Consider the following 27,517-nt stretch of genomic DNA (forward strand, 5'->3'; position numbering starts at 1 on the left):
TGGTGGTCGCATCAACGTCGCGGTTACACAAATTGGATTATCAATTACTTCAAAGAAAGATAATAAAGCCATTATCTTCGGAGTAGTTTACAGTTAACTCCGACTGGATTGGGCTTCCTATTTTTCTTTCCCGCGTGTGGAGGTGATACCCATGTCCTGCGTTTAGTTTATGGTTCCCGCGGTTTTGATGAGGGAATCATTTTTTCTGGAAAAAAATGAAATCGTGATTCTTTTGGGAACGCGACACTATTGGAAGCTCGACAGTTTGAAATGAAATCTCGACAGTTTGAAAGAAATCGACAGTTTGAAAGAAAGCTCGACGAAGAAAAAGAAATCTCGACAGTTTAAAAGAAATCTCGACAGTTTGAAAGAAATCGCGACGTTTGAAAGAATCCGACAACTGAAAGAAATCTCGACAGATTTTGAAAGAAAACGCCAAATGACCCTTCTCGGCTTCCATAGATACCTCCTATAACCAAGGAGTTATACACCAAATGTTTTTATATTCTCTTTGCTATAACTGTATAATCTCCAAGACCAAGCTCTGGTCTTGATGATCGGCTGCACGTATTTTATTTATATAGTTAGTATAGGCATGGATTTATTATAGAGACTCTGGATAAACATCGAATGAAACGGTGGAGAGCGAAGTATTGTTTTTCTATTGTTTCAGAAAACAATCAATGAACAGGCTTTGTCGTCCGCAAAGGGCAAAGGACAACTGTCATGGTCACTCGAAGGACTCTGATTTTGAAAAATGATTAATACACTTATTTCTAAAAAGTTCTCTAACTTTTTCTGATCGTACTTTTACTGGCTAAATGTTTGAAAATAGATACTAGAATACCAAGCGAATACATTTATGGGCCATTTATGAAATCTGGCATGAGAAAAACATCATTAGACGATTAGAATCTGACAAAATGCTTATAATGACACGAAATTTTGAATTGGGATTATCTTTCCAATATTTCTTCGAGAAGAGCTGAGACTGACATATATTAGACGTGAGTCTCATAGCTCCACTGTGGTATGAAAATCTTTTGGTGGCACGCGGTGGTACGGTGGATTTTTGGAGGTTGAAGTTTAAAAATTTCTGGTGTCAATATTCAATTTCTTATACATAGCATTTTTTTGCATCATTCTCGAAATTTAAAAGTATAAAACGTCATAACGACGTATAATTAGTAATTAACTAGATGAGTTTGAATCTCGGAGGAGAACTTAAAGTCTCATTTGGGAATTAGATAAGTGTATTTTGATGAGAAATGCAATTAAAATGCTACGGAAAATCATTTATTGGTGGTAGGAGGGTGAACAATAATGCGATTACTGCGGACAAGGCTTGCACCGATGATATACAGTAGTATAGCCCGAAGGGCTAGATAAGCGGCCTTGGTTAAAAAGTGAAGCTCATCTTTGGAAGGATCACGTGATATTACAATAGAATTTCAGTGATTGACCAATCAGAAGCTTCGCAGGTTTTGGAAAACAATAGCAACAAGACGACTTGAAGTCGAAAATTTCGCCAAATATTTGCAAAAAGTATGCTAAAATGCTGGCTCTGAAAAAGCTGTTAAGAAAATTACGAGGTGGATTAGAAAAAAAAGGTTTAGGTCGAGTGAGAAATGAGAAATGATTCGGACACGGTCATTTTTTATAATGAATAAGCGAGGCTGAACCATATTAAAACTGCTGCAACCAGTAGTCGCCCCTGTCTACCTTGTAAGAACTAATTACCTAAAAGAATATCCCCAGCTATCAAAAGTTATTGATTTGATTTTTATAAAGTAAATGCTTATAATAAAAATAAATATGCTCAAATTGTGCGTCATCCCTCGTTTACTTTGTAAAGTAAATGCTTATAAGAAAAATAAACATCCTCATATTGTCACTGCACTGTCCCCTGTTTACTTTGTAAGAACTACTCTCGGGTACCTAATAGCCATCCCCCCCCGCTAATTAATTAATTGTCCACCAGGACATTCTTATTCCAACCACCCCCGCTTATTAATTTTTTGGGAAAATTTTTTTGAAAGTTCCTCCTTTTGTCCTATTTCAGCTGTATTAGCCACCTTTTCAAAATTTTTCCACCCAGGACATTTTTTACTTACACCCCCCCCCCGCGCTTATTAACTTTTGAGATTTTTTCCAACCCCCCCCCCTCCGAGAGTAATTACCGAAAGGTATATCACCGTGTTTTTAAAAGTTATTGATTAGATTCTTATAAGGTAGATGCCTATATGATAAATAAAATGTTCCCGCATATTATGCAATCCTTTGTTTACTTTGTAGGAACTAATATCCGATCTAACTCCAAAGCTTTTCAACCAAATCCTCTTTATTTTGAACGCATAATAACCACTCTCTGTTTTTCATTTACGCATGTCAAGTAGAACATTCAGAAGAAAAAAAATAAAAGAATAAAGCTGTTTGTTTAAAGTACAATGAAGATGAGCAAATAATATTAATGATATTTGAATTGTTTCAAACTTGTACGTCTTATATTTATTAATTTCGCATAGCGAAAGTATTACGATAGCCTTTCGCGGTGTCATCGGAAAAAAAATTAGAAAACGAAAGTGCTTGATACGGTGGACGAACTCACTAAATTTAATTTACAAATTACACGCTCGTATAACCACGGACGATTTTCGCGGGTTTTCTTTGGATTACGTCATTTATCTTTGTGTTTTTAGCTCCACAGTTTTGATTTTTTCTTTATTTTCTTTATAAGGATGGCGCACAATATGAGCATATTTATTTTTCTTATAAGCATATACTTTATAAGAATCAAATCAATAACTCTTGATAGACGGTGATATAGCTTTCGGTAATTAGTTGTTACAAAGTAAACAAGGAATGGCGCATAATTTTGAGCTCATTTATTTTTCTTATAAGCATACTTTATAAGAATCAAATCAATAACTTTTGATAGACGGTGATATACCTTTCGGAAATTAGCTCTTTCAAAGTAAACAAGCAATGGCAACAACATCAGCATTTTTATTTTTCTTATAAGCATTTACTTTATAAGAATCAAATCAATAACTCTTGATAGACGGTAATATACTTTTCGGTAATTAGTTCTTACAAAGTAAACAAAGGATGGCGCACAATATGAGCATATTTATTTTTCTTATAAGCATATACTTTATAAGAATCAAACAATAACTCTTGATAGACGGTAATATACTTTTCGGTAATTAGTTCTTGCAAAGTAAACAAGGGATGGCGCACAATATGAGCTTACTTATTTTTCTTATAAGCATATACTTTATAAGAATCAAATCAATAACTCTTGATAGACGGTGATATACCTTTCGGTAATTAGTTCTTACAAAGTAAACAAGGAATGGTGCATAATATGAGCTCATTTATTTTTCTTATAAGCATATACTTTATAATAATCAAATCAATAACTTTTGATAGACGGTGATATACCTTTCGGTAATTAGCTTCTTTCAAAGTAAACAAGCAATGGCACACAACATCAGCATTTTTATTTTTCTTATAAGCATTTACTTTATAAGAATCAAATCAATAACTCTCGATAGACGGTGATATACCTTTCGGTAATTAGTTCTTACAAAGTAAACAAGGGACTGCGCAAATTATGAGCATATTTATTTTTCTCATAAGCATTTACTTTATAAGAATCAAATCAATAACTCTCGATAGACGGTAATATACCTTTCGGTAATTAGTTCTTACAAAGTAAACAGAGGATGGCGCACAATATGAGCATATTCATTTTTCTTATAAGCATATACTTTATAAGAATCAAATCAACAACTCTTGATAGACTGTGCTATTCCTTTCGGTAATCAGTTTCTTACAAAGTAAACAAGCGATGGCACACAATATGAGCACATTTTTTTTCTTATAAGCATTTACTTTATAAGAATCAAATCAATAACTCTTTATAGACGGCGAATATACCTTTCGGTAATTAGTCCTTACAAAGGGCTACAAAGTAAACAAGGGATGGTGCACAATATGAGCATATTCATTTTTCTTATAAGCATTTACTTTATAAGAATCAAATCAATAACTTTTGATAGACGGTGATATTACCTTTGTTTATTAGTTCTTAAAAATTAAACAACAATTGTTCTTAAATTGGTCTCTTTTTTTAGCGATTTTAAGCCTCGATGTGAAGTAGATTTCAAATTGGCTTCAATCTCTACTTCTTGTTTTTCCTACGCAGTTCAAATTCTAGGCGAAATTTTCGACTTCAAGTCGTCTTGTTATTTTTCTTTTTGAAAAAATAAATTTAGCGAGTTTGTCCACCGTATCGAGTACTTTCGTTTTCTAATTTTTTTTCCGATGACACCAACACCCGCCACCGCCGCCGCGAAAGGCTATCGTAATACTTTCGCTAGGCGAATTAATAATATTTTTTCCGATATTCACTTTTTTTTTGCTGAAGAAAGCTTAAAGTTGCCTATCTAGCCCTTCGGGCTTTACAGATATCTGTGGCTTGCACATGAGAAATTGGCAAAAATCAGCCCGTTGTTTTTCCGGTGTTTATGATAATTCCATGGTATAGGTTTATCATGAAAAATATACGTAGAGGTATTTGCGAAAAAACTTAATTTACGTCAAAAGAGATTTTTTTAAACGCAAAAAGACAGAGCTTTATTGAAAAATTAACAATCAAAAAGGAGAAAAGGATAGCATATCACACGAAAAATCTACATGCATGGACAAAATATTTGAGACAAAAGGGAGTTGCCGGCGAAATTTTAAACACGACAAATGATTTTTAAGCGCCTTAAACTATTGGAAAGTAGAGTTTTAACATGAGACTTAAGACTGAAGGACTTTAGGATCTCAGGATTTAAAAGCTCAAAATTGCTTGAATAAGGCTTGGAATATAGCCTAGAAGCCACCAAACCCCTCTAAAATCGAATTATTCAATGAAAGAAAGTGGAAGTGCTAAAATAGCAATTCTCGCCCGAAGTTTAAATTCTGAAAAACGTTAAAATACATTAAAATCTCAATATATTTCGACCATGATTGGATGATTGTAGTCTTTGTTTCCGGGGATCAAGCTCCCTAAGTGTTCTAGGCTCTGATCATCCTCTAGTTAAAAGGTTTCCACCCTCGACCCCATGGCTTATCTAACCCCCTTACGCTATTGATGATTCTGATGGACGCGTTGACGGGGGATATAAACGATTCTTCCAATTATACGGTACTGGCCTCTTTAAGTCGCAGAATCGTTTATCGGCCCTGGCTCGCGAGGGTTAAAAGGTTTCTTATAGAGGAAGTATATCTATAGAGGATGTAGAGGTAGTTCTGCAATTCAGACCATAAGTATTCGAGGAAAATTTTGCATTGTCCAGTCGTTGTCAGTTTTTATTCGGAAAATTATTTTGAAAAATGGGAATAAAGCCGATAGCCAATGTTCCAGAGATTTAAACATTCGACATAATAGATTGTATTTTGGAATAAGTCTGAAAAAGTCCAACCTCACGTAATCTGAATATATACTTTCTATAATAAGAAACTCTTTTGCTAGAGAATGAGCAGAACCAGAAGCCCAAAGTCTATGGGAGTCTAGTACTCACGGTCGGCAAAAGTATTACCCCTGATATTGTAAACTGACCTTAAAGTAGTGTTTTTAACCGGAGTTTCTGTGTGCTGCTAAACTCATTGTACTGTAACTTTTATAAAAACTACACGTTTTTTATAAGAACAAACTATCTAAAGACTTCGATGGCCAAAATGTTAAGAACATTTTAAGGCTTTGCAGACTCTAGAATATAAAATAAACAAAAATACTCAAAAAAAGGCGAAAATAAGAACATGTTAAGAACATTTTTAGGCTTAAAACTCAAAAAGTTAAGAACATCCCAAGGCTTCAGAAAAAAAACGTGTCAGTAATGTTAATTTAATGAATTCAAAATTAAAAGGATTATTTTTATCATGTTACGAGATGACACTCTATCATTGGAAATAACCTTTCATCTTTGTTCTCGAATGGAATCGCGATCTATCATGTCATCGTCACAGAATGTATTTCAGCTTTCGTCAAAAATTTTTCTTGATGTTTACCAACTTCCATTCTATTGGTGTTTGGATGTCAATCATATTTATTTTGAATAAAAATTAATTCTAGAATTTATAAAAAGGTATATTAACTGATATTAAATTAAAATTTCTTAAAAATTACCTTGGAGGAAATTTGTGTATAAAGTTAAACAAATCCAATGAGAAATTATAAAAAAATTCATATATTACCCCTTATCTTTTCCTGAATGAGAAAATTTGACAAAGAGAGATTTTTCGTAGAGGGAGGCGGGGTCTTCAAAAACTATTAGTATGTTGCGGGGTATGTTATTCTTAGACTTCGCCTCTCAATTTTTATACAAATATCCTCGAATCTTAATCGTATACACAAAACTATTACAGTTGACGCTCTCTAATTTGATTTTCAATGGGAATTGGCTTTTCATCGAATAAGTCTAGGAGAGTTTCTTGGCGACGATGGCTTTCAATATTATCAAATACTGGCGCAGTGTATCGAATAATACAACGTCGAATTATAGAGCGTCAACCCGTCAACTGTACACTGTAAAAACTTTAAAGAAGAAATATAAAAGTACTGCAACTGTTATAATTTAATGCAGTCAAATTTTAGTTTTGGGAGGCTGGTAACTGGTAACGAGAGATCAAGTAAATTATAAAACATCAGAGTGTAAGCTTTTGTACCGTAATATTGATTAGAGAAAAAAAGGATAACTTCGAACTAAAACAAAAGACAAGTACTCTAAATAGGATACTTTTAAAAAGTCTATTTTGTAAGACAATGAAGAGAATTTACTTGTCTGAAAAAAGGAAGCTCAGTTCTTCGCATTAATTAAAGGACGCATCAAATTGGAGAAATTAAATACGATACTACAGTAATTTAAATTGTTATTTTAATTATCTCAATACACATTGAATCAACTTGTTATGGCAAAGGTGATTTTGCCTTCGAGTGTACTTTGTTATTTTCTTACACCCCTGTGTCACAAACCCGCTGGGACCCCAGCCCCACTGGATTTTTTAACCTTGAAACAATAGAATTTCTATCCCCATTGGGATTTCAATAAGAGTTTTTGTCCCCACTGAGGAAAAAATTTCTACCGGGGCTGTGAGACAGGGATGTTTTCTTATTAACAAAGTTATCTTTCATGAAATTTCATGAAAATTTGTTTCTGTCATCAACTTGAAAGTATTGTTATTTTTAAAATGGTATGTTGTCATTTCCAATGTCTGGAATCAACCCTTTAGGGATTTTGTTGACAAAACTTGCTTTCTTAATTGCTTCTACTTCATCTGCAGGTAAATCAAAGAAAACTTTCTTAGCATACAAGCGTAAGAATCCAAGGTCTTCTGGATCATAAGTATCATTCTTGGCTGTCCAAACGGTCAGTGATACTTTATCCTGCATTTGATTCAATAATAGGTGCATTGGTTTTGGGTTCAAAGCAACCAAAGATGCTCTCACTGGGAATGTCAGATCTTGTTGGACGATATTTTGTTGGATAAGCTTGGTCATTTCATTTGCATCAGTATTATTGTAGCCTTCAGATGCATTGCCAATGAATTTAGTGGTCCATCCTGGTGAGAGGATTGTAGTTTTGAATGGAGCCAGAGCTGTGAAGAAGAGGTCTGGACTGACTGGTGTTGTCTGATTCTCATTACTATTTGGTCCAACCAAGATATCAGCATTCAGAATGATAGGTGGTAAAGGAGTTTCTCGTGCCTTGAATGCTTTTTGCATGACAGCAATTGAAGCATTTAGAGCTTCATCCTGTTTGAAATCTAATTTGATACCTTTTTCCTCAGAGTGTTTGAGTGAATGAGTTAAGAATTGCTCTAATGTTAGATCACTACTGTTTGCAGGTGGATGTGCCATTATGGGGATATTTCTGACAGGGTCCATCACAACATCAGCTTCAAGCATCATGATTTTTTCATCTCCTAATGCAGTATCTAACTCTTCTTGGCTGTTAACAGCATGTGCCCATGTGACATCAGCAGCATCTTTCAATCCAAAATGTTTTAAGAGTCCTTTGATTGCTGATCCAGCTTTATTACCATTTGTAGTGTGTCCATTATAATCTGGTGTTGAATATTTTGTTGTCGACTCCATGGTTGTAGATGCTTCTTCAGTTTTAGTTGTTGGTTCTTGAGTTGTCGGTTTAGCAGTTGTAGAAGGAGCGTATTTATCTACCCACTTTTTAGCATATTTATCGTACCAATCCGAATCGGATTTATTGTACTTGGCAACGTATTTATCAGCGTATTTACTGTTATCGGATTTCTTTGCAGCAGCAGCAACAATGCCTAAGAAGAAATAATAAAAATAAAATTTTCAGACAAGATCATTTGATGACTTCGTGGTTAAAATCAACACTACTTTTGACTTTATAGTCCCCCTTTGAATTGAAATCCCCATAAAAACTATGGAAATGTCAATCCCCATCGAGTTTGAGTCCGTGATTTTTATCCCCACTGGTTGTAAAATCCTACTGGGTCTGTGAGAAAGGGATGTTCTAGAATTATTTTGAGTTTTGTTTGTTCATTGATAACGAATCTCTTATTCCTCTACATAGCTCTCTCTTTTTTGATTTTATCCTATTACTGTATTTGACTGATCTGTTATTTTTTCTATTCTAGACACTAAATAATGTTCAAGATATGAACGAAAGATCTTGTAAATGAATGGTTTTTCCTTGTTTGAAAATAAAATCTGATAGTATTTTTGTAAAAACCAGATTATTTAAAAAGTAGATATAGTAATTGGGGCCGGAAATTTTCACTAGCTACAGGAATAAGAGATTCCTTATCAAAATGAACAAACAAAACTCTTAAAAGAACTAATTAAAAGATACTCTTCAAAGGAGGGGATTTCACTTCAAAATGGAAAAGAACTCTTTATAAGCACTATTTCCCGCGTTCCTGTGTCCAAGGAATGGCAGACGCTTGTTAGTCTATGTTTTAAATGCAGCCTACAATAACAAAAAAAAGAAATCACGAAATCTTACAAGCGATAGCGGTAACCAAAACAACGAACACTGAACCAGCAATGATCAGTTTTCGCCTACGTTGGCGTTGTCTGTATTGCTGCATAGCATGCATGATTAATCTGAAAGATATTGTGTAGAAAGATATCATACAGCGAGAGCGAATATCATACCGAAATCACAGCGGGTTGGTTCTCAGATTTCAATTTATTCTTAATTACCCTATGTGGCCCTTTGTCTTTCACAGGGTTGCGAGTAATAAAAACGCTGCTAGAGGTATATGTGCAATAAAATTGAATTATAATATCTCAATGACAAAGGGGTACTACACCGCCCATTTATGAGGCCCCCCCAGCGGACCCTCAATTCACGCAATCACGCAATTTTTTTTCGAAATTCACGCATTCACGCAAATTTTCCTGGAGTTTCACGCAATAACCCGATTTTTCAGAAACCGGAATTTTTTCGGGAAAAATCGGGGAAACGTTGGAAAATCGGGAAAACTGCATATAATCGGTGGAAAAAAGCGAAAATTCACGTATTCACGCACAAGATAGCCCAGATTCACGCTTTCACGCAATCAAAAAGTGCATTTTCACGTTCACGCAAGTTTTTTCAATTCACGCATTCACGCAACCGAAAATGCCCATTCACGTAATCACGCAAACCGCTGGGGGGGGGGGGGGCATTTCCATTTATGCATTACCAAGGTTCTATGGCCAATTTCCATACGGACATTCCATTTTTCATCATCAAGTAATATTCTACTACACAAGGAATTTCTTTCGCTAATAATTGCAACCGGTTTATGCAAGGAAAAGGAGCTTCAATACAAATATCATTTATATAATTTCCTCAGTTTTGGCTCCACTTTAGAGGTATTTTAGCACATCTTATTACCATAGACTTCAGTCTTAAGGCCGGTCTCCACTTTCGCGCGAAAAGGGCGAAACATTTTGAACGTTTTTGTAAGGTCATTGTCGGTAGAAAAATAAGGCAATTGCAACTGGTGAAAATTGATGTACGGTTGAAAAAATTTGAACTTCCTTCGACTTTTTTTTTGTTGGCGCGAAACTATTTTATGACGTAATCTTTTCTTTAGGCAAAAAAGGTTGAGAAAATAACTGTCGCCAATTTCGCGCGAAAGTGGATACCAGCCTTTAGGATTAAAGTTATTTTGAATAAAATTGATGCTCTTACTAACCTTTAAATTGATGAATTTCTCGGCTTTTTTTACTTAAGTTTTCTCACTTTGTTGATGTCTTGTGATGTTGAGGAATAGAGTGTAACAATTTGAATGTACCTTCAAATGAGTTCATACTATCTTGCTAGTGGTCACATGTTGTTTATCTTCCCTTCTTTTGTATTGTTGTTCGAAGCATCAATATGTTTCCCCTTGACAATATAAACATAGCGTGTCAACACTAAAATAAACAAAATGAAAAAAATAACGCCATAATCATCATATAGAAATGCCGGTTGCAATAAACAGGTTTCCTTGTGCGTATTTTATAATATTTCACAACTTTGTATAAAAGGTCATCCAAAAAATTTCCGGGGATTTTCTGATCAGCATTTTTTATTTTTCGGAGCATCCAAATTTGACTTAAGAGGGCGAGAAAGTGCCTACTTGGCAACATTAAAAAAGAACGACAAATTTCACAACCCCAACCGACCGAAAATGTACCACGCATTCATTCCTTTTTGTGTTTTGCGGATAATAATTACTAACACAGGCACGACGAAAGCCTTTTATATCTGGTACGGAGAATGAGGAAATTTAAGTGATTTTATAGCGATTTTACCGACGAAGAGGAAAATCTCGGGTTTTTTTTGAAAATCTGGTACGGCGGCCACCGTAACTGCCGTACCCGTTGCGTCGTGCCTGTAACAGTTTAAAAATACAAGCAACAACATGCTGAATGGACCTACCTAATGATTAACATCAGATGAAAATAAGAAAAAAGTGACAATAATTGTACAAAAATTCAGAATGGAAAAATAAAGCTTGTGTGTTGAATAATGTAAAATGGTAAAAAGGAATTTCCCCAAATACGAAAATCACTTAAACCATTCAGGCCCAAAAAACTTTTTAAGCTGTTTTTGGCCCAAATTTGCCCAAAAAGATTTTCCTTAAAAATCTGGCTCCTTCACATTTTGGGCATTGCCATTTTGCATCATTGTGCAAAAAATCCGAAAAAAATTATGAGTCAACATTGAGAAAAGCTATATTTTCTTATTTGGTTAAAGGGAATTTCCTAAAAATACGAAAATCCATCTTTTAAGGCGAATAAGAATTTTCCGGGAAAAACCACTTCAGCCATTCTTTAGAGAATCTTGCCCTCCATCTTTGTACAAGAAATCAGAAAAAAGTAATGACAGGATTTTGCACAAAGTCCAAAAAACCCTATTTTTAGGCAGTTTTTGGCCCAAATTTGCCCAAATATATTTTTTTTTCGAAAATCGGGCTCCGACACATTTTAGGCATTGCCATTTTGCATCGTTGTGCAAAAAATCAGAAAAAAATAACGAGTCAACATTGAGAAAAGCTATATTTTCTTATTTGGTTAAAGGGAATTTCCCCCAAAAATACGAAAATCCGTTTTTTAAAGGCGAATAAGAATTTTTCCGGGAAAAACCACTTCAGCCATTCTTTAGATAATCTTGCCTCCATCTTTGTACAAAAAATCAGAAAAAAGTAATGACAGGATTTTGCACAAAGTCCAAAAAAACCCTATTTTTAGGTAGTTTTTTTTGGCCCAAATTTTGCCCAAATAAATTTTTTTCTTCTCAAAAATCGGGCTCCGTCACGTTTCTGGGCATTGCGATTTTGCATCATTGTGCAAAAAAATCAGAAAAAACTAATGAGCCAATCCTGAGAAAAGCTGGTAACAGACGGACGGACGGACGGACGGACGGACGGACGGACGGACGGACGAACGAACAGACGAACGGACATGGGTTAATTTATAGAATCTCCACCGGGGTACCCGGAGGTAAGTCCAAAAATCTACGAATGCGTTTTAACTTTGTTTTGAAAATGAAACACTAGACGAGAAGTAGAACTTTCTCATGCGGTTAAACATGCCCTGACACGAAACAGATTAAAATCGAGTATAGAGACTTCGCAACGTTGGACTTCACTTTTGTGATTCAAGAAAGGAGTTTGACGCGTTCTGTATAGAGGGTACATGAAAAGCCCCGTAAAGTGTAAATATAAGACAGGAGATAAAATATTAACACTCCTAACTAGACATCTATGTTTACAATATCTACCGAATTGGGGCAAGGCGCATATTCAAATTAACAAGTAATCGTTACATAGGATTAGGAGGATATCAGAAAAATTAGAACAAACCGAGTCACTTCATCAATAATCGAATCATTTCCCCTTTTCTAGACTTCTTTTACGTGTATTCATTTTTATAAGCAACTATAATTTTTGGGTCATGTCGACAGGGTTGTGTAGCATTCCAGAGCATAGTCTAGCTCACTTTCTGAAAAATTTGCTTCGAAAACCCTATACTTATTTAGTCAAGGGCTATCGTTTGCCATGGTTAGAATATCAAAAGGCTTCTAAAGCTAATTTGAGTCCTCGGGTCTAAGCAGCCTGGTTGCTCATATAAAAAAACGTTTAAATATACATGGATGTTAGAATGCTCAATCTATTCCATACCCGTGTCACAGTCCCGCATCTCATTCTAACTGAAAAAGACAAATTAATGTTTAGAATATCCTATTAGGCTGTAAAGCTTATTGATTTCTAACCCTTACAGCCCCAAAGCTTTGCAACTTTTGAAAAAAAATTAAGAATTTTCAAATCGGCTTCTAGCTTTAACATGACAACACTGAATGGAAAGGAGTGACTCAAAACCAGCCTATTTTCTTCAAAAGGTTTGGAATTTTCTTCGTTCTGGAGATATAGGCCGTCAAAGAAAGGGCCCTCTGGGGACTGCCATGCGTTGCCTTGGGATTGATAGGGTTAAACATTTTATTTCTAACGTACGTCACCTGTCACCTGTCACCTGTCACATGGTCACTTAAACAGGGGTGTGTCTTTAGCGAAAAAAAATCGTTGTATTTAGGGAACACCCATATATCGATTTCTCCCAAGACTAACATCAAAATGACGCTTAGTCCAAGACTCCGACATAGAAAAACAGACGATAAAACTATGTGTAGAACGAGAGGAGTTTACAAAATCAAAAACTATCTGGCTTGTTAGAAAAATTAAAATTCAATCAACTCCGAGAATCGATGTTTTGATCGATTATCATAGCGTCATTACCTCTGACACCCCCACCCCTCGCGTAAATTTAAACGTTAGTCGTGGGAAACATCGATATGTAAGTGGTCCCTCAGTGAGGTCAATTGAATTTCCCTGACATAAAATTTCGTCATTTCCCATACAAGTAAACTTAAAACAACTAAATTGACAAGGAAATGTAAACAAAAAAATGGTCGCTTAGTACAAGCCATATCAACCTTTGTCTATGTTGTAAGAGCAACAAAATATTTTGATTGAAAAAATGCTTCGAACATAAACTATTTTAGAGACAATTTCACTTTATTTTTAACCCTTAAAAGCGCTCAAAATTTAAAAAAGCTCATCTTACCAAGGTGAATTTTTAGAAACTTCTTCCATTGCCCTAATCTTTCTTGATTCTATTCTAGTCTATTTTCATTTTATTTTAGAGGGGAACTGTATGAAAACTGACTATTGTTTCCAAGCCCAAAATCCCAATCTTTGTATGCTTATAAGCGTTATGTTTAAGAAAACATGTGTTCCAGATGTGAAAGGAATATCTGGGGCAGATAGCTAATAAAAGAAAAGACGAACGTTTCTCACCGAATATACAACATTCTTTATAGATGAAGAATAATTTTCGTATGCAGTTTGGTGATTTGACGTCTTCTTTTCCGTCGTGGTTAAATGATGGCCAGTCACATCATGATGTTTTTCTTCTAATTTTATTGTTTGTAAGATTCAATCACAGTCATTTATTAATATTTTCAAATGTTTTCTCTAAAAGAGAGAAAAAGAAGATCAGGAAGGCAAAACAGTCCGTGGTAGATTTAAAAGAGGTTAACAAAGAGATTGGGATCAAGTTTACCGGAGGAATCTTTCGTTTACGTTAAATGTCTATAATCGTATCGGTTCATTGGGCTCTTCCAGAAAATGTTCGTTCATAGGGGTTGGAGGATATAGTGTCCGGGGGGGGGGATAGTAAAAAATCTACAAAATTTGCCTTTTCCAGGCGTTAAACTTGCTCTATTTTGGGTAGCTTTGTTCTGTTTGAGGGTGATTTTGGATGTCCAGGGGATCAAACAACTGATGCTTGTCCGGGGGGTTAAACAGCTGTCCGGGGGTCAAAAGTCACAATATCCGGGGGGGGGGGGTGGTAAATTTCCAAAGAAGAGACTTCTGGAAGAGCCCATTCAACGTCTTAAATTATTTTACTTGACATCTTGTGATTTAGGGGTTGATAGGGAAAAGAAAGGTTCTTGGAAAATTAAAGATGTTTAAAACTGTTCAAGTTAACAATTCCGAAACCGGTGGAAAACCAACGTCCTCTCTATCCAAATATTTCCGTATAACAAGTCGCGCCACGATAAAAAAGTCTACGAAGTTAGATCAGAAAAAATGGCATAACCTATGAGGATTTTTTTGGACATACCTTTGTAACTATCTTTTAAAGTACATATTTTTTTTAGGGATTAAACTAAATTCACACTCAGTCAACCGAACAAAAGACCATAATAATGATTTCAAACCCACCTGAGTAACCTTTTTAAAAGAAACAGAAATTGAGTAGTAACAAAAAAGGGACGGAAAACTAGAATAAACTTACAAAATGTATAAAATTGTACACTCTGTTATAAGATTTCGCGAAAATAAAATAAATTATATACAAAAAACAATGCTTTTGAAATAAAAAAAAACTAATCGAGGAAAAGGATAATTGGAACTGGGACCTACAAAATCGGATTCAATGAACTTTTTTTCAAGTTTGGAAATAAATAGGTTACAACTAGTAAGTAACACATCGAGACCTACACACATAAGTGATTGATAGTCCAAAAACATGCCTTCCTCGACAAAGTTGTCTAAGCAAGCCTAAAATTTAAGTTGACAAACATTTACTCCTTTATGTATACTACCTCAAAAGAAAACATTAGCCAAAAACACCCTAAGAAGCCAAACTAAGTCTCTAACCAACGACTTAATAAAATAGATAGACCAAGAACTTCATACAATGGCTCTTAAAAATCTTTTGTTTTCTATTCATTTTGTATTCTTTCATCTTGCCGTCTTTCCACCGTCCGCATAAGTCAAATTACAAAGAAATTAGACTTTTACAAGCATCTCTAAATGGTGTAAAATCAATTATATCGAATTTCTACTGAACATAAACATAATTTTCGATGTTTTTTGCTTACGTGAGATTGTATTTTTAATCATCTTTCTCACAAGATATTTTTCAATATTTTTCGACAACACTGTTGCACTTTTCAGCGCATTTTCTTTAAGAACACAAACATTTTTGAAAGACTCTAACTAAGAAAATAAACGTGAGTTCATGGTGCGTTCTTAAGATAGAAAACACAAAAACTATCCAAATACAAATGTTATAATTCTAACAATGTTTACTAATTTTTAAGCCTAAAAGTTTGACTTGAAATTAAGAACATCTTCACAAAATTTAGGTCATGTGATCAATATCAACCAATAGCTAATCTTAAAAAATGCTTTTGCACGCGGAATGACGTTTTAATGATGCAAAAAATCATTAATTTTTTTATCATTCTTACGCGGATCATTTCAAAAGGATACTGGTCTATCTATTTTATTAGGTCGTTGCTCTAACATACCATAGTAGAAAAAACTATTCCAAATTTTATAATCCTTAATATTATATACACTAGATTTTCGTTTTAAGATCGAGAGCTCAAATTAGAAAAAAGAAAGCCCGAACCAAAAATATCATTAACAATTGAACAACAAAGTAATACAGAGTAATCTTATTTCAAGCCATATTTCGTACGGCAAGAATGTTGCGCTTCCACAACCGCTTTGGTGTACGAATTAGAATTTTTCTTCACATCGAAACGTTTTTCAAAATTCGGTAAAAACAATTCCAAATCACGAATATTCATTGTGGAATTTGTATTAGAGCCCAACCATGTACAGAAAACACGTCGAATAGTAGACTCTGATCCATCATAGAACTTAGACACGACTTTCCCAGGCCACCAGCCGTATCCCATGACTTTACCCCAAATAATATCACCGATTCTTATATCCTCATTAGAGCGTGATATAGGTTTTAATGTATCGTGAAAATCGAACATAGCTTGCTTTTTACGTTTTTTCGGTTTCCCACTTTTTTTATTAACATGGTCACGTTTTTCGCCGTCTTCGTTTTCGAAGTCTTTATTGTTTTCTTCGTTCTCGTTATCTTTGCCGTTTGACGGGACGTCATCAATCGTTGGTGACGTCACCGTCGATGACGTTGACGCATTGTCGCTTTCTGTGTTTTGCCGACGAGCGACAATATTGACTGTTGATTTTCGGAGTTGTTTGAATGGGGACGGTTTATTGACGATGGGTTGCTGGACAAGTGTTTGATAAGCTGGTGCTAAGCTGTCTGAATGTAGGTAACGTCTAGGAATCAATGTGGGTCTGTTCATTCGTGATATCGTGATTTTATAGGGTTTTCCAAATAATTCTGATTCAGACGTGGATGTGGCTATTGTCGAAGTTGAAGTTGTTGAAATTGTGGTCGTAGCGGTAGACAGAGACGTCGTTGTATTCGTAGTAACGGGAGTTTCTTGAGTAGAAACGGTCTTTTCAATTTGATTAATGTCTTTATATTCCGTGTATATACCGTCCGTAGCTGGATCTGTCGTCGCCGGATTCGGTAACGACTTGAAAACGTGTAATGGCTTACGACGGTTCTTTTTAGGTTGTACGGGGAACGAATTAAAAGTCTCCGGAGATACGATCTGTTCGTGACACGTCAAATCAATCTCGTTAGTATTACTCGTGTTTTTCGAAGGCGGTTTTGTTATTGTTGAAGATGATTTTGTATTCGTTGTAGAAACGGCAATTGTTTGATTCCTTGGAGGCGACCCATGATCTACAATTTTGACGATCGGTGATAAATTCATGCTACTAGTTACTGTTAAGGGTAGTGTCATTTTCTTTCTACTCTCAGCTGAAATGCGTTGTGATTGAATATTCCTTGACTTTTTGACAATCTTTGCTGCTGTTTTCTCACCAAGTGTGTATTTGCGGTTTCGCGTTGAAACGCCGTCTTCTTGGGAGGCCGCTACGCTTCTTGTGACGGAACGTTCGCTAAGACGTTTCTGTTGTTTCAATTCCTTTTGTTTTGCTTTTTCAAGTTTCATTGCTTCTTCTTTGGCTTCTTCTTCGCGTCTCAGACGTTCTTCTTCTCGTTTTTCTTCCGTTGTTTTCACTCTCTTTTTCTTCTTCTTTAAGCCCTTACGTTCAGCTTTCCGTAATAGATCGTTCGGTGACGTTGACAATGCACGCCGTGTCGCGATTCCCATTCGTTGCCGACGTCGCGTCTTTTCGCGATTTTTGATGTTCTTTAAAGCAAGCGCAATGGGATCGATACGTTTCTGACCGGCAGGTTTCCGTTGAACTTTTTTCTTTTCAATTTTAACAATAGGTAACGCGCCTTCTTTTATAATCTCCTCAGGAGTTAACTGAATCTTATTGGTCTCTCTGCTCAATTTCAATTTACGATTCCTTTGTTTTGGGTTATAGACTAGTTTCTTGCCTTTACGTCGTCTCTTCTCATCCGGCGTTACTTTGGCGTCCGTTGATGAGGATAGGCTATCTTTCTTTAATTTCTTAGCAGGCGAAGGTGTGGATATATCCTTTAAACCATCCGTGGTCGTATTCAGGTCCGGTGATTTAACTGGCGATCTCGGTGAAGATAAACCAAGAGTTTCTACGGAATTTTTGAGATCAATGTCTTGAATTTTATGACCAGCTAAGGGAATCTTGATAATCGAATCACTGCTGTCACTATCTTGCGGTGAAGTTTCTTTAACGAGTGGAGGTTTCAGCGATTTTGATGACGTTGACTGTTTACTTGATGATGGCGTTGCTTGCTTTTCTGATGGAGCCTTATTAGATGATTTTACAGCGCTTTTAGACGGTTGTTTCTCAATAGTTTTAGAAGAAGATTTCTCATTTTTATTTGCTGTCTCATCTTCAGCAGTCGATTTGGTGCGTTTCCTTACATCTTGCTTTGTGGTAGGATCGTCTATTGATTCGTCTTGTCTTTCAATAACTGGTCGTCCAATACTAGAATCCAGACTCTCCACTAAACCAAATAGAGAATCAATAGGTGATTTACCAACAGAATCTTTCGAATCTTTTGGCGATGATGATTCAGATCCGTCATTTTTCTTTGGTTTATGTTCAATGGGAGGTGGATCATTATCGGACTTGTATATATAATCGTCGAGCACGATATAAGTTGGTTTGAGTTTCTTGCTACGTAAACCTTTGGATTTGGTATCTAGATCACGCGTGTTGACAGCATCGTATAGTGATTGCGTGACTTCCGGTTCCAACACTTTCTTCTCCTTGTAATAGTTGTTTGGGATGACCCTAAAAAATAAAGAAAAATTTAAATACATTATAATATTGTCATTATAGTATTGTTCCATCTTACAATGAAATATTTTCACAACTTATTAATTGGGCTAAGTTTATTTATCACTTTCTTGATTTTAGTCGTTATGCAACGTTTTACAACGCTCAACAACGCTTGTATATTTATTTATGATTGGTTAGACTTTATAATAGGAAAATGCCAATAATCTATCAAAAGAACGAACAATGTGTTTTCTACCCCCTCACAAATCTGACAAATCTAACATATGTACTTTTGGGGAAAAGGTCCATTTGATTTTGATTGTACCATTGTATAAGATATTGTATAAAGATATTCTATATATTATTGGAAAATAGACAAATAGATACTAAAGAAAAAACAAAATTTTCATGAATTGCTTTGAGACAGACTAGGAATGGAAACATGAAATCTCATTCACTTCACTCTCTCAGTTCAACGCTTGTAATAGTGTGATAGGTCTAATTTCCTTAGAAAATGGAGAATATTAAACTCGTGTATGTGTCCAAAAAACAGCAGAGCAGTATTTGTCCAAAATAAAAGTCGTCATAGTTTTCAAAAACCCATTAAAGTTACCTTGAAAATTGAATTTATTGATTGAAAAGAATCACTTCTTGTTTATATCATCCTTAATTCTAGTGATAATGAGTTTTTTGAGTATTTTATTTTTTATCTTTTTTCCCTGGACTACACAAAGTATTGTCATCAATACATCATTCTCAAAACAATACTTGGTTTTTTTTCGCAAACGTGAAATTCACTCAAAAATTTATGAAAAACTTTACACAATATATAATAAACAGGAAGAAACTGATCTTAGACGATAGGTTATCACAAAATATCAGTAACAAATTTGTGTTAAAAAATAGGGCGAGTATCAGGAAAATTTAAACTTTTGAACTTCCGGCGCACAACAAGATTCTTGTCGTAGAATTATCTGCTGGAGGGCTATTTTCCTCAGATAGTTAATTTTCAAGGGCCTTCCGAGGTTTACCCTGCTTGTAAGAAAATTATGACCAGCTGTTAACAGGTTAGATAAACCCACCTGCCTTCATTAGTGTCTCAGAAAAAATATTTCATTTTGTGCTATTAACCTCTATTATTTAAAAGAAAAACTTTTTTTGCTTTCTTGAGACGTATAAATGCAAACCTTCTGCAAACGTAAATTCAAACTAACCTTTAGGCTTATTGCATTTTTTCAAGAAGAAATCGATACAGAAAAAATGTGTTAAAAAATGCAAAATTAGAAACATCAAAGACCTTTTATTACACGATTATGCAAAGCATGACAATAGACACAAATTCTAAGTTTACTGTTCATAACACAGGGCGAAATAAGAGATTTCCAATCATGGAAATATCTTGAAAATATGATAATTCCATATACTTTGGTAGGTAGATATGGAAATATGACTGTTCTATATTTCCAAAGTTGTGGAAATATCATATTTCATGATATTTCCATTTCTGAAATTCATTGAAACATCATATTTTCAAGATATTTCCAATTTTTGTGTCAAAATTTGCCAAATTCGCCAAATTTAATCCCCGCCAAAATTTGTTGTCGTTCCTATGTCCACTATTGGCGATGCATGGACCTCAAGAAAATGACATTGCATATACATCAGACTGTTTTTTAACCATCTCTTAAGAGCTCTAGCCTGGTGGACAGAAAACAATCACAATCTGATCTCAGGCTACTGTTACTGCTAACGCAGTAGCGAGAAATATATCACTGACCCCGATGAGTATATTCTGACCATATATTTCAGGGACGCTAAAACAAATGCACAAAATTAGAAGTTAGAAAACTTGCCATAAACTAGTTACAAGAAACTGAAAATATCCTAAGTTAGACCCAAAAGAAACGAAAGGCTGGCAAACAGAAAAGACGCAAACCCCCAAACAAAACCTAGACGAAGCACACTGAAAACGAAGCACTGGAAAACACACAAAAGACGCAAGCCCAACAAAGAACTAAGCATGTACACAAACATAGAAAATACTTACTAAAATACTAAAGTTCTTTCACTTCACCCTCACAGCACTCAAAAACAACATACAACAGTTCAATAAACGACATTCAGAGAAATAACATTTTAAAACGCCTACAAAATCCAATTAAGTGACGTCACAATACAAATTCACAAGAGACAAGACAAGACAAAGACAATACATAAAACAAGACAATAGAAGCGCACAAAACATTGAGAAATATAAAATACTGTGGAGGCCTACTCGCACTCAATGCATGTGAATGTGTGAATATCTGCACTATTTTTTTTGTGAATACTTGAATCTTGAGCTAGAAAAAAAGGAAGATATTACGTAGCCTAAATCTTTTGACAAACTTTAATTTTTAAAAAGGTAAATAGCAGAAAGGTAACCAACATGCTACCAATATTTCTGATTTCAAAATCTCTAAATTTCATATGGAAGCCCCATTTGGCGAAAATAAATCCATGCAAAATCTTCAGTATAAGTCAATTCAAAAAAATAAGTCCACACAAAAAATTTAAAATATTGATTTTGATAAAAAAATGCAAATGGGTTCTTACACGGTTCTTACATTGAAATTCTATTGTTTTCATCCTAAAAACCAAAAACTTGTAACTTGAATATCTTGACTTTGGAAAATAGTTACTACCTTAAGGGAAGAAATTTTCGCAAGAAGAAATCTTCGTGAGAAGAAATTTTTGCGCAATTTAATTTTGCGAATTTGGGCGTAATTCACGAAATTAAATTCCACGAAACACACCAAAATGGCAAAATCGCGAAATTAAATTTCGCAAAATTTGATTTTTTGGAGAAAGAAGAAGGCGATGAAGTTTAATCGTGACTTATCATGGAAACATTCATATTTGATGTTATTATTTTGTTGTTAAAGTTTCTTAATGTGACTGAAATATGTTATGAAATCGATGAAAAATATGAAAAACATTTTCTCTGTAAAACAAATTCTTTAGAAATTTCTCAATCGCAAAATTAAATTCCGTGAAACTTTTGAAATCGGCTCATTCGCGAAATTAAATTCCGCGAAATTTGCCATTTTGAAACTCTGATTCGCTAAATTAAATTCCGCAAAAATTTCTTCTCGCAAAAATTTCTTCCCTTAAGGTAGGCAAAAATATTTTGAGATTTTGAATATTTTGAGATTTTGCTCAGGACAATAGAAAGATCCCACATGCCAAATATTACAAACCATCTGATTATCCCTTTAAGGTAAATTTGATCAATAATTTCTTTAATCTGATTTTACTTTTATCATAGCACATGATGTCTGTGATGTTTTGAATAGAACTATAAAACTTTTGCTGGAAACAAAATTTTTTTTGAAATGTTTTTCCAGATGTAACCTGATGAAATCGATTAATTGATCAATTGCTTTTAATATTGATCTAATCGATACCTTGACCCTATCAATTTTTAATTCATAATATCGATGAAAGAATTTAATCAATATAATTGATAACTGATAACTAGTTGATACAATTGTGCTCACAATGCCAATTATTCATCGTTTTATAATTTTTAATCGATATTTAATCAATCAATCAATTATTGTTTATCTTAGACGACTACGTTTTTTTGTAAAAAAGACCTGAAATTTTATATATTTGATACAGAAGTAAAAGCTCAGACGTAAACAACTCAGGGTTCGAATTATAGCTTTGCACTTTGCAAAATGTGAAGTGAATTTTAGATTTAGCAACCAAAAAAGATTTCCTAGCTCAAAAATACGAAGTAAAAAAATTATATAAGACAACACCTATTTCGTTAACCAACACATTTGTTTATCTATTACTTTATCAAAATTGCTGCCTCATAACTTTCTTCATTCGTTTATCTATTGCTTTATCTACTAGTTACTTCGCAATTTTCTTCATTCATTTATCTATTGCTTTATCAAGTCGCTACCTCACATTTTTCTTCATTCGTTTATCTATTACTTTATCTACTCTTTACTTTGCGACTTTCTTCATTTGTCTATATCTTGCTTTTTCTACTCGCTACCTCACATTTTTCTTCATTCGTTTATCTATTGCTTTATCTACTTGTTACTTCGCTACTTTATTCACTCGTTTATCTATTGCTTTATCTACTTGCTACTTCCAAACTTCAGAATACTTTGCTTTGTCTACCACTCATTTCAAGTCTTACTTTGCTTTTCTCGAGAAATGCATTGAAGATACTTTCGCATTTTCTTCCAAACATTGCAAAATACAAAAAATGCTTCGCCAAAAGTGAAAAGATTTCGCCTGTGACGCTCCTTTTTTTACCTTGCTTTGCTAAAAAAATAGCGAAGCTCCTTAAATTTATAATTCGAACCCTATGCAGATGCTATCATAGCTTATCTAAACCTTAGACAGAGAGCGGAGGTAATATATGCTAGTTACTTGTTTGATTGACCTTCATTATAAAAGAAAGAAAATTGAAGAATTGAAAAATTGGTTACCCATCAGAATCCAACTCGGAGCCCCATTCATATGAGACAGACGATCTAACCACTTGAGCACACAACACCTTGAGAGTGGCTGGGGAAAGCGTGAACTGATAAGAAAGAAAAAGGAAAGAAAGAAACGATAAAAAAATTAATCCGCTTTGATGTTATTATCGAAAAGAAAGGATCAGACATGCCGAAATTCCTTTCGACCTGTCAGCAATCTACTTTTAATAAATAGAAAAACTAGATTGTAAGGAAGATTCTAAAAAAAAATGGCTGTTTTTTTAGAAGACTACGTTATAAAAGTATTTTTTTTTTACTTTTAATAAATTGAAATACTGTATATTGGAAATCTCAGTCTGATTCATAAAGGTTTATGGTCCTAGATAATTATTTCAGATCATAAAAAAACTCTAAAGCTGAAAAGCAAATTATAAAGAAGTGTCTGTAGCATTTTACGCCTTCTTGATAGAATCTAAAAAGCTAGGGTGACTTATTTTAACCATTTTTTATTTGAAAATTTTAATATTTCCATCCCTAAGATCCATCCAAACCAAAAATATATTTTCCCTTTTAAATCTGCTAGATAATTAATGCTGTAAAGTTTACAATTTTCTACTTTGTAAAAGTTTCTGCTAACAAAAGTTTGTAGGCCTTGAGTATTATAAAAAATCTATACATTTACCAGCATTTACTATGACAAAAACTTCTTATTGAAACTTCTTTAAATCCATTTATGTATCCAGACAAAATTAATTGAACCAATCGAACTAACTGTATTTTTAATCGAACTTTGTCAAACTCAATCGAACTTTATTTCCGATTAAATGTTCGACTAAATTCGGTGTCAAACTTTAATCAAATACTCACAAATTATTCAAAAGATGAGTTTGATTAAAAAAATCAAACTTAATCAAACTTTCTTATAAAAAAGACTTTAATACCGGGTGCGCCACAAAAAAGTTTCTCTCTTTAAAACTTATTTTCTTGAAATCTAAAATTTTTAAAAGAACCATTCCTATTTCATTGGAAAGAAGAAAGATAAACTTAAAATTTGATGGGTCATTTATTAAATTCGATTCATTAGATCAAAAGTTATGCTCAATTGAATAAAAGAATTACTTTCGGAAAGTGCTCAAAAACGTTAAAACCCGACCTATCAAATTAAACAGAAGCATAATTACATGATACATCAGTATTTTCGTTTCAGTCATTAAAAATGATAATTAGCTGTCTAAATGACCTCTTCTTATTTAAAGGAAGGTTGAATTTCAATGAAAGGAAGAAAATTCTTCGAAAAAGGCCAACAAATCTGGTAAAATTCATAAAAATACATCAAATATGGGTTTCGAGGTAGATCCAGCCTTACATAGACTTTATCCAGTCTAGAACCAAAAATCTGAGAAAAATTTCGGTAAATTTAAATTAAATTGATTTTGATGAAGATTTTAAACCCTTTTGACCCTTCAGTTTCAAAATTTATGTGTTTTAGTTACTGAAAAATGCTCTTAATCATGTAAAGGCTATTGCGATTGCCAATTTAAAGTAAAAATTTGATAGGTCGATTTCAAACGTTTTCGAGCACATTCTGAAATTAACTTTTTTATTCAATTGAGCATAACTTTTGATTTAATGAATCGAATTTAATAAATGACCCATCAAATTTTAAGTTTATCTTTCTTCTTTTCAATGAAATAGGAATGGTTCTTTTAAAGTTTTTAGATTTCAAGAAAATTAGTTTTAAAGAGAGAAACTTTTTTGTGGCGCACCCGGTAGTTCGAGTTGAGTTTGTTTGATTTAATCATACTTAATCAAAATTTGTCGAGTTTATAATCAAACAATAATTTTAGAAACCCTTCCAGGCCTCTGTGAGCGGGCACAAAGATAGATGATGGGAGTTTTGATTGATCTTTCAAATAAGATTACGTATTTTTCAAAATTTGTTTGTTACTTAATGATTTTAGTTATTTTCACTTATATCACATCATAGAAACATTAATTGTACATTTATTTATAGAACTCAACGAAAATGCTTCGGAGAGTAAAAAAACAAAGCACGGATTTCCTTCCAATTTGCCATTTCTTGATTTCGAACTTTAGTGGAACTTCTGTCAAAGCTATTGAACATATATTTCTTGTGGTAGAAACTTTGTGGAACGGAACTTTTCGACAAATTTGTTGTACTAACGAACATTGTCAAACTTTTTTTGTCGTCAAACTTTGTTGAACGGAGTCTTTTGTCAAATTTGTCAAACCTTTTTTCTTGTTGTCAAACATTTTCAAACTTAATACGTTTTGTCGAACTCGATCAAATACTCACAATTTGTGCAAGTGTTGAATAGTTCAATTAAATAATCTACAGTAATTGAACTTTTGTCAGTCGATTAAGTTTGACAAAGTGCGATTAGTTCGGTAATCAAACTGTTTGATTAATTACGTATGGATGTATGGATGAAAACAGCAAAACAATTTGTGTTTATTTCTGTTGTGTCAATTACAAGGCCCCAGCAGTTAACATATTTTATGATATGGGACTTTTTTCCTTTCATTTTTTCCATTTTGGGGTTTGGTGTAAAGACTTTTGGTCTATGAAAATATGAGGCTTGATGCAATAGTTTTAGGGCTATTTTTGTGCGTTTTAGTGCTCTTCATGAGAACAATATTGTGTTGTAACAGTGTTACAAGAGGTGCCGTTGTGGACCTCAATTACATAACTGAAAATGACTTGAGTAGTTCTATACATATAAAAATAAAGATTTACTTTAATCGTAGAAATTTTAGCGAGACTAATTTTAACGTTTTGGCGAGTTTTACCTATTTTCGCTAAAATAAATCTCGCTAAAACACGCCGAATCACCAGATCGCTAAAATTTATCCGCGCAAAATTTCTGGTTGTATTGCCCTGATACATTTTTATCAATAGGAAGGGTTTCAGTGCAAAGAAATGCTAGAAAACGAAAGCAATCAGTAATGTAATACGAGTATTCGCTAAAATTTATCCACGCAAAATTTTTTGAAATCGTGATTCGCTAAAATAAATAAAAAAAAAATCAAGATTTTCCTGACTCGCTAATATACGCTAAAATAAGTCTCGCTTTCTACAATTAAAGTAATCATTTTCATCAAAATAAAAAAATTGGATAAAAAATGATTAACAATTTATTAAAATCATAATTACTGTATATACAATTAATTACTTAACTATACTGTAACCAGGTACTTTCTGGTGAGAGGAGTACTAAACCATTAGAATTCTAAATTTAGTGAGAACTTACCAAAAGGGAAAAAAATTTCTTCAGAACAAATTTTCACCAAATTTAATTTCCTGGCTTTTTGACAAATTCTTGAAATTAAATTCCGCGAAGAACAAATATTCTCAAGATTTAAAAAAAATAACCTATATAAATTGGTCTTTTTAGCATAAAGAATCCTCTCAACCGAAAAATTAAATTTTGCAATAATTTCTTCCCTTAAGGTACCTTAAGTGGATAAATTTTTGCAAGCAGGTATTTTCGCAAGACCATTTTATTCAAAAATAATTAAATTTTTGCAGGACTCATTTTTGCAAATCGCCCCCTTTTCAACATTTTCGTAAGGGTTTTTGGCAAAAATACTGGTTCTTAAAATTTTTGAGAGCATTAAATTTCATAAATTTTTGGAAAAATTACTTGCAAAACTTGGGAAATATAATCCTCACAAAAATTGATCCACTTGGAGGTATTTTGACATGCAGCAATGTCTTTTATTTTTTGGAAAGAACCAATTTTAGAAAATGGCAAGTAGTGTAAATTGGCTCATTTTTTTCTTGAAAATTATAGGCAGACTGCAAACATACACATTTTGTTGAGAATTTTTTTTCAAATTAACAAAAATTAGTTCTCACCAAAATCAATTTGGGAGAAATCTGATGGTGAATTTTTTTGTATCCGAAAAACTTACTTTAAAAGACTAATATGACTTGAATTTATTCCCAAGTGAGATGAAACCTTTCTTAGCCAATAAAATGGGTGATGATTTTGTCCTGATTTATCAAGAATTGTCAAACGTTGCTCTCACCTTTTCACAGTTGAGCAAGTTTCATTTAACAGGACACCTCGATAGACGACACCTGCTGACCGAAAAGATAGGTGTATAAAGTTTGGGAATATGCCTTCTATAACACAGCTGACTCTACTACCAACTTTGAGTCTATCTTTCATTATGGGAATGTTTTGAATGACAGGCACATCAGCTGGTACTTCTGTATGACCGACTTTGTCTTTGGCGATTTTGAGAGGATTGTGAACGCTGCGCTCTTGCTCAAGTCAGTCTTTCGAACTTTGATTGACAAGTTTTGATTGACAAGTTTTGATTGACAGATAAAATTGGTTAAAGTC

The 27,517-nt window shown here is 33.9% G+C and overlaps 2 protein-coding genes across 2 annotated transcripts; both read right to left on the reverse strand.

Moving 5' to 3' along the window:
- Positions 1-6,083: 6,083 nt before the first annotated feature.
- Positions 6,084-14,025, reverse strand: LOC136820017 (protein FAM151B-like). The gene is made up of 4 exons (XM_067076259.1): positions 13,873-14,025; positions 10,228-10,447; positions 9,045-9,145; positions 6,084-8,343 (listed from the first exon to the last, which is right to left on the reverse strand). The coding sequence occupies exons 3-4, from the start codon at positions 9,136-9,138 to the stop codon at positions 7,238-7,240; spliced, it is 1,200 nt and encodes a 399-aa protein (XP_066932360.1). The 5' UTR covers positions 9,139-9,145; positions 10,228-10,447; positions 13,873-14,025; the 3' UTR covers positions 6,084-7,237.
- Positions 14,026-16,046: 2,021 nt separating this feature from the next.
- On the reverse strand, positions 16,047-27,347 carry LOC136819894 (neurofilament heavy polypeptide-like). The gene is made up of 2 exons (XM_067076138.1): positions 27,198-27,347; positions 16,047-18,672 (listed from the first exon to the last, which is right to left on the reverse strand). Exons 1-2 carry the CDS (start codon positions 27,338-27,340, stop codon positions 16,047-16,049), a joined length of 2,769 nt encoding a protein of 922 aa, XP_066932239.1. The 5' UTR covers positions 27,341-27,347.
- Between the last annotated feature and the right edge of the window lie 170 nt (positions 27,348-27,517).

The sequence above is a fragment of the Clytia hemisphaerica genome, unplaced genomic scaffold (genome assembly GCF_902728285.1).
Source record: "Clytia hemisphaerica strain Z4C2 unplaced genomic scaffold, Clytia hemisphaerica genome assembly, whole genome shotgun sequence".
NCBI classification, from domain to species: Eukaryota; Metazoa; Cnidaria; class Hydrozoa; order Leptothecata; family Clytiidae; genus Clytia; species Clytia hemisphaerica.

Coding starts and splice junctions, on each gene's coding strand:
- LOC136820017 (XM_067076259.1), bottom strand. CDS start 9,138: ATGCATGCTATGCAGCAATACAGACAACGCCAACGTAGGCGAAAACTG. Junction 8,344..9,044: donor TTTGGTTACCGCTATCGCTT/GTAAGATTTCGT, acceptor ATTTCTTCTTAG/GCATTGTTGCTGCTGCTGCA.
- LOC136819894 (XM_067076138.1), bottom strand. CDS start 27,340: ATGAAAGATAGACTCAAAGTTGGTAGTAGAGTCAGCTGTGTTATAGAA. Junction 18,673..27,197: donor ACTTGCTCAACTGTGAAAAG/GTGAGAGCAACG, acceptor TTTATTTTTTAG/GGTCATCCCAAACAACTATT.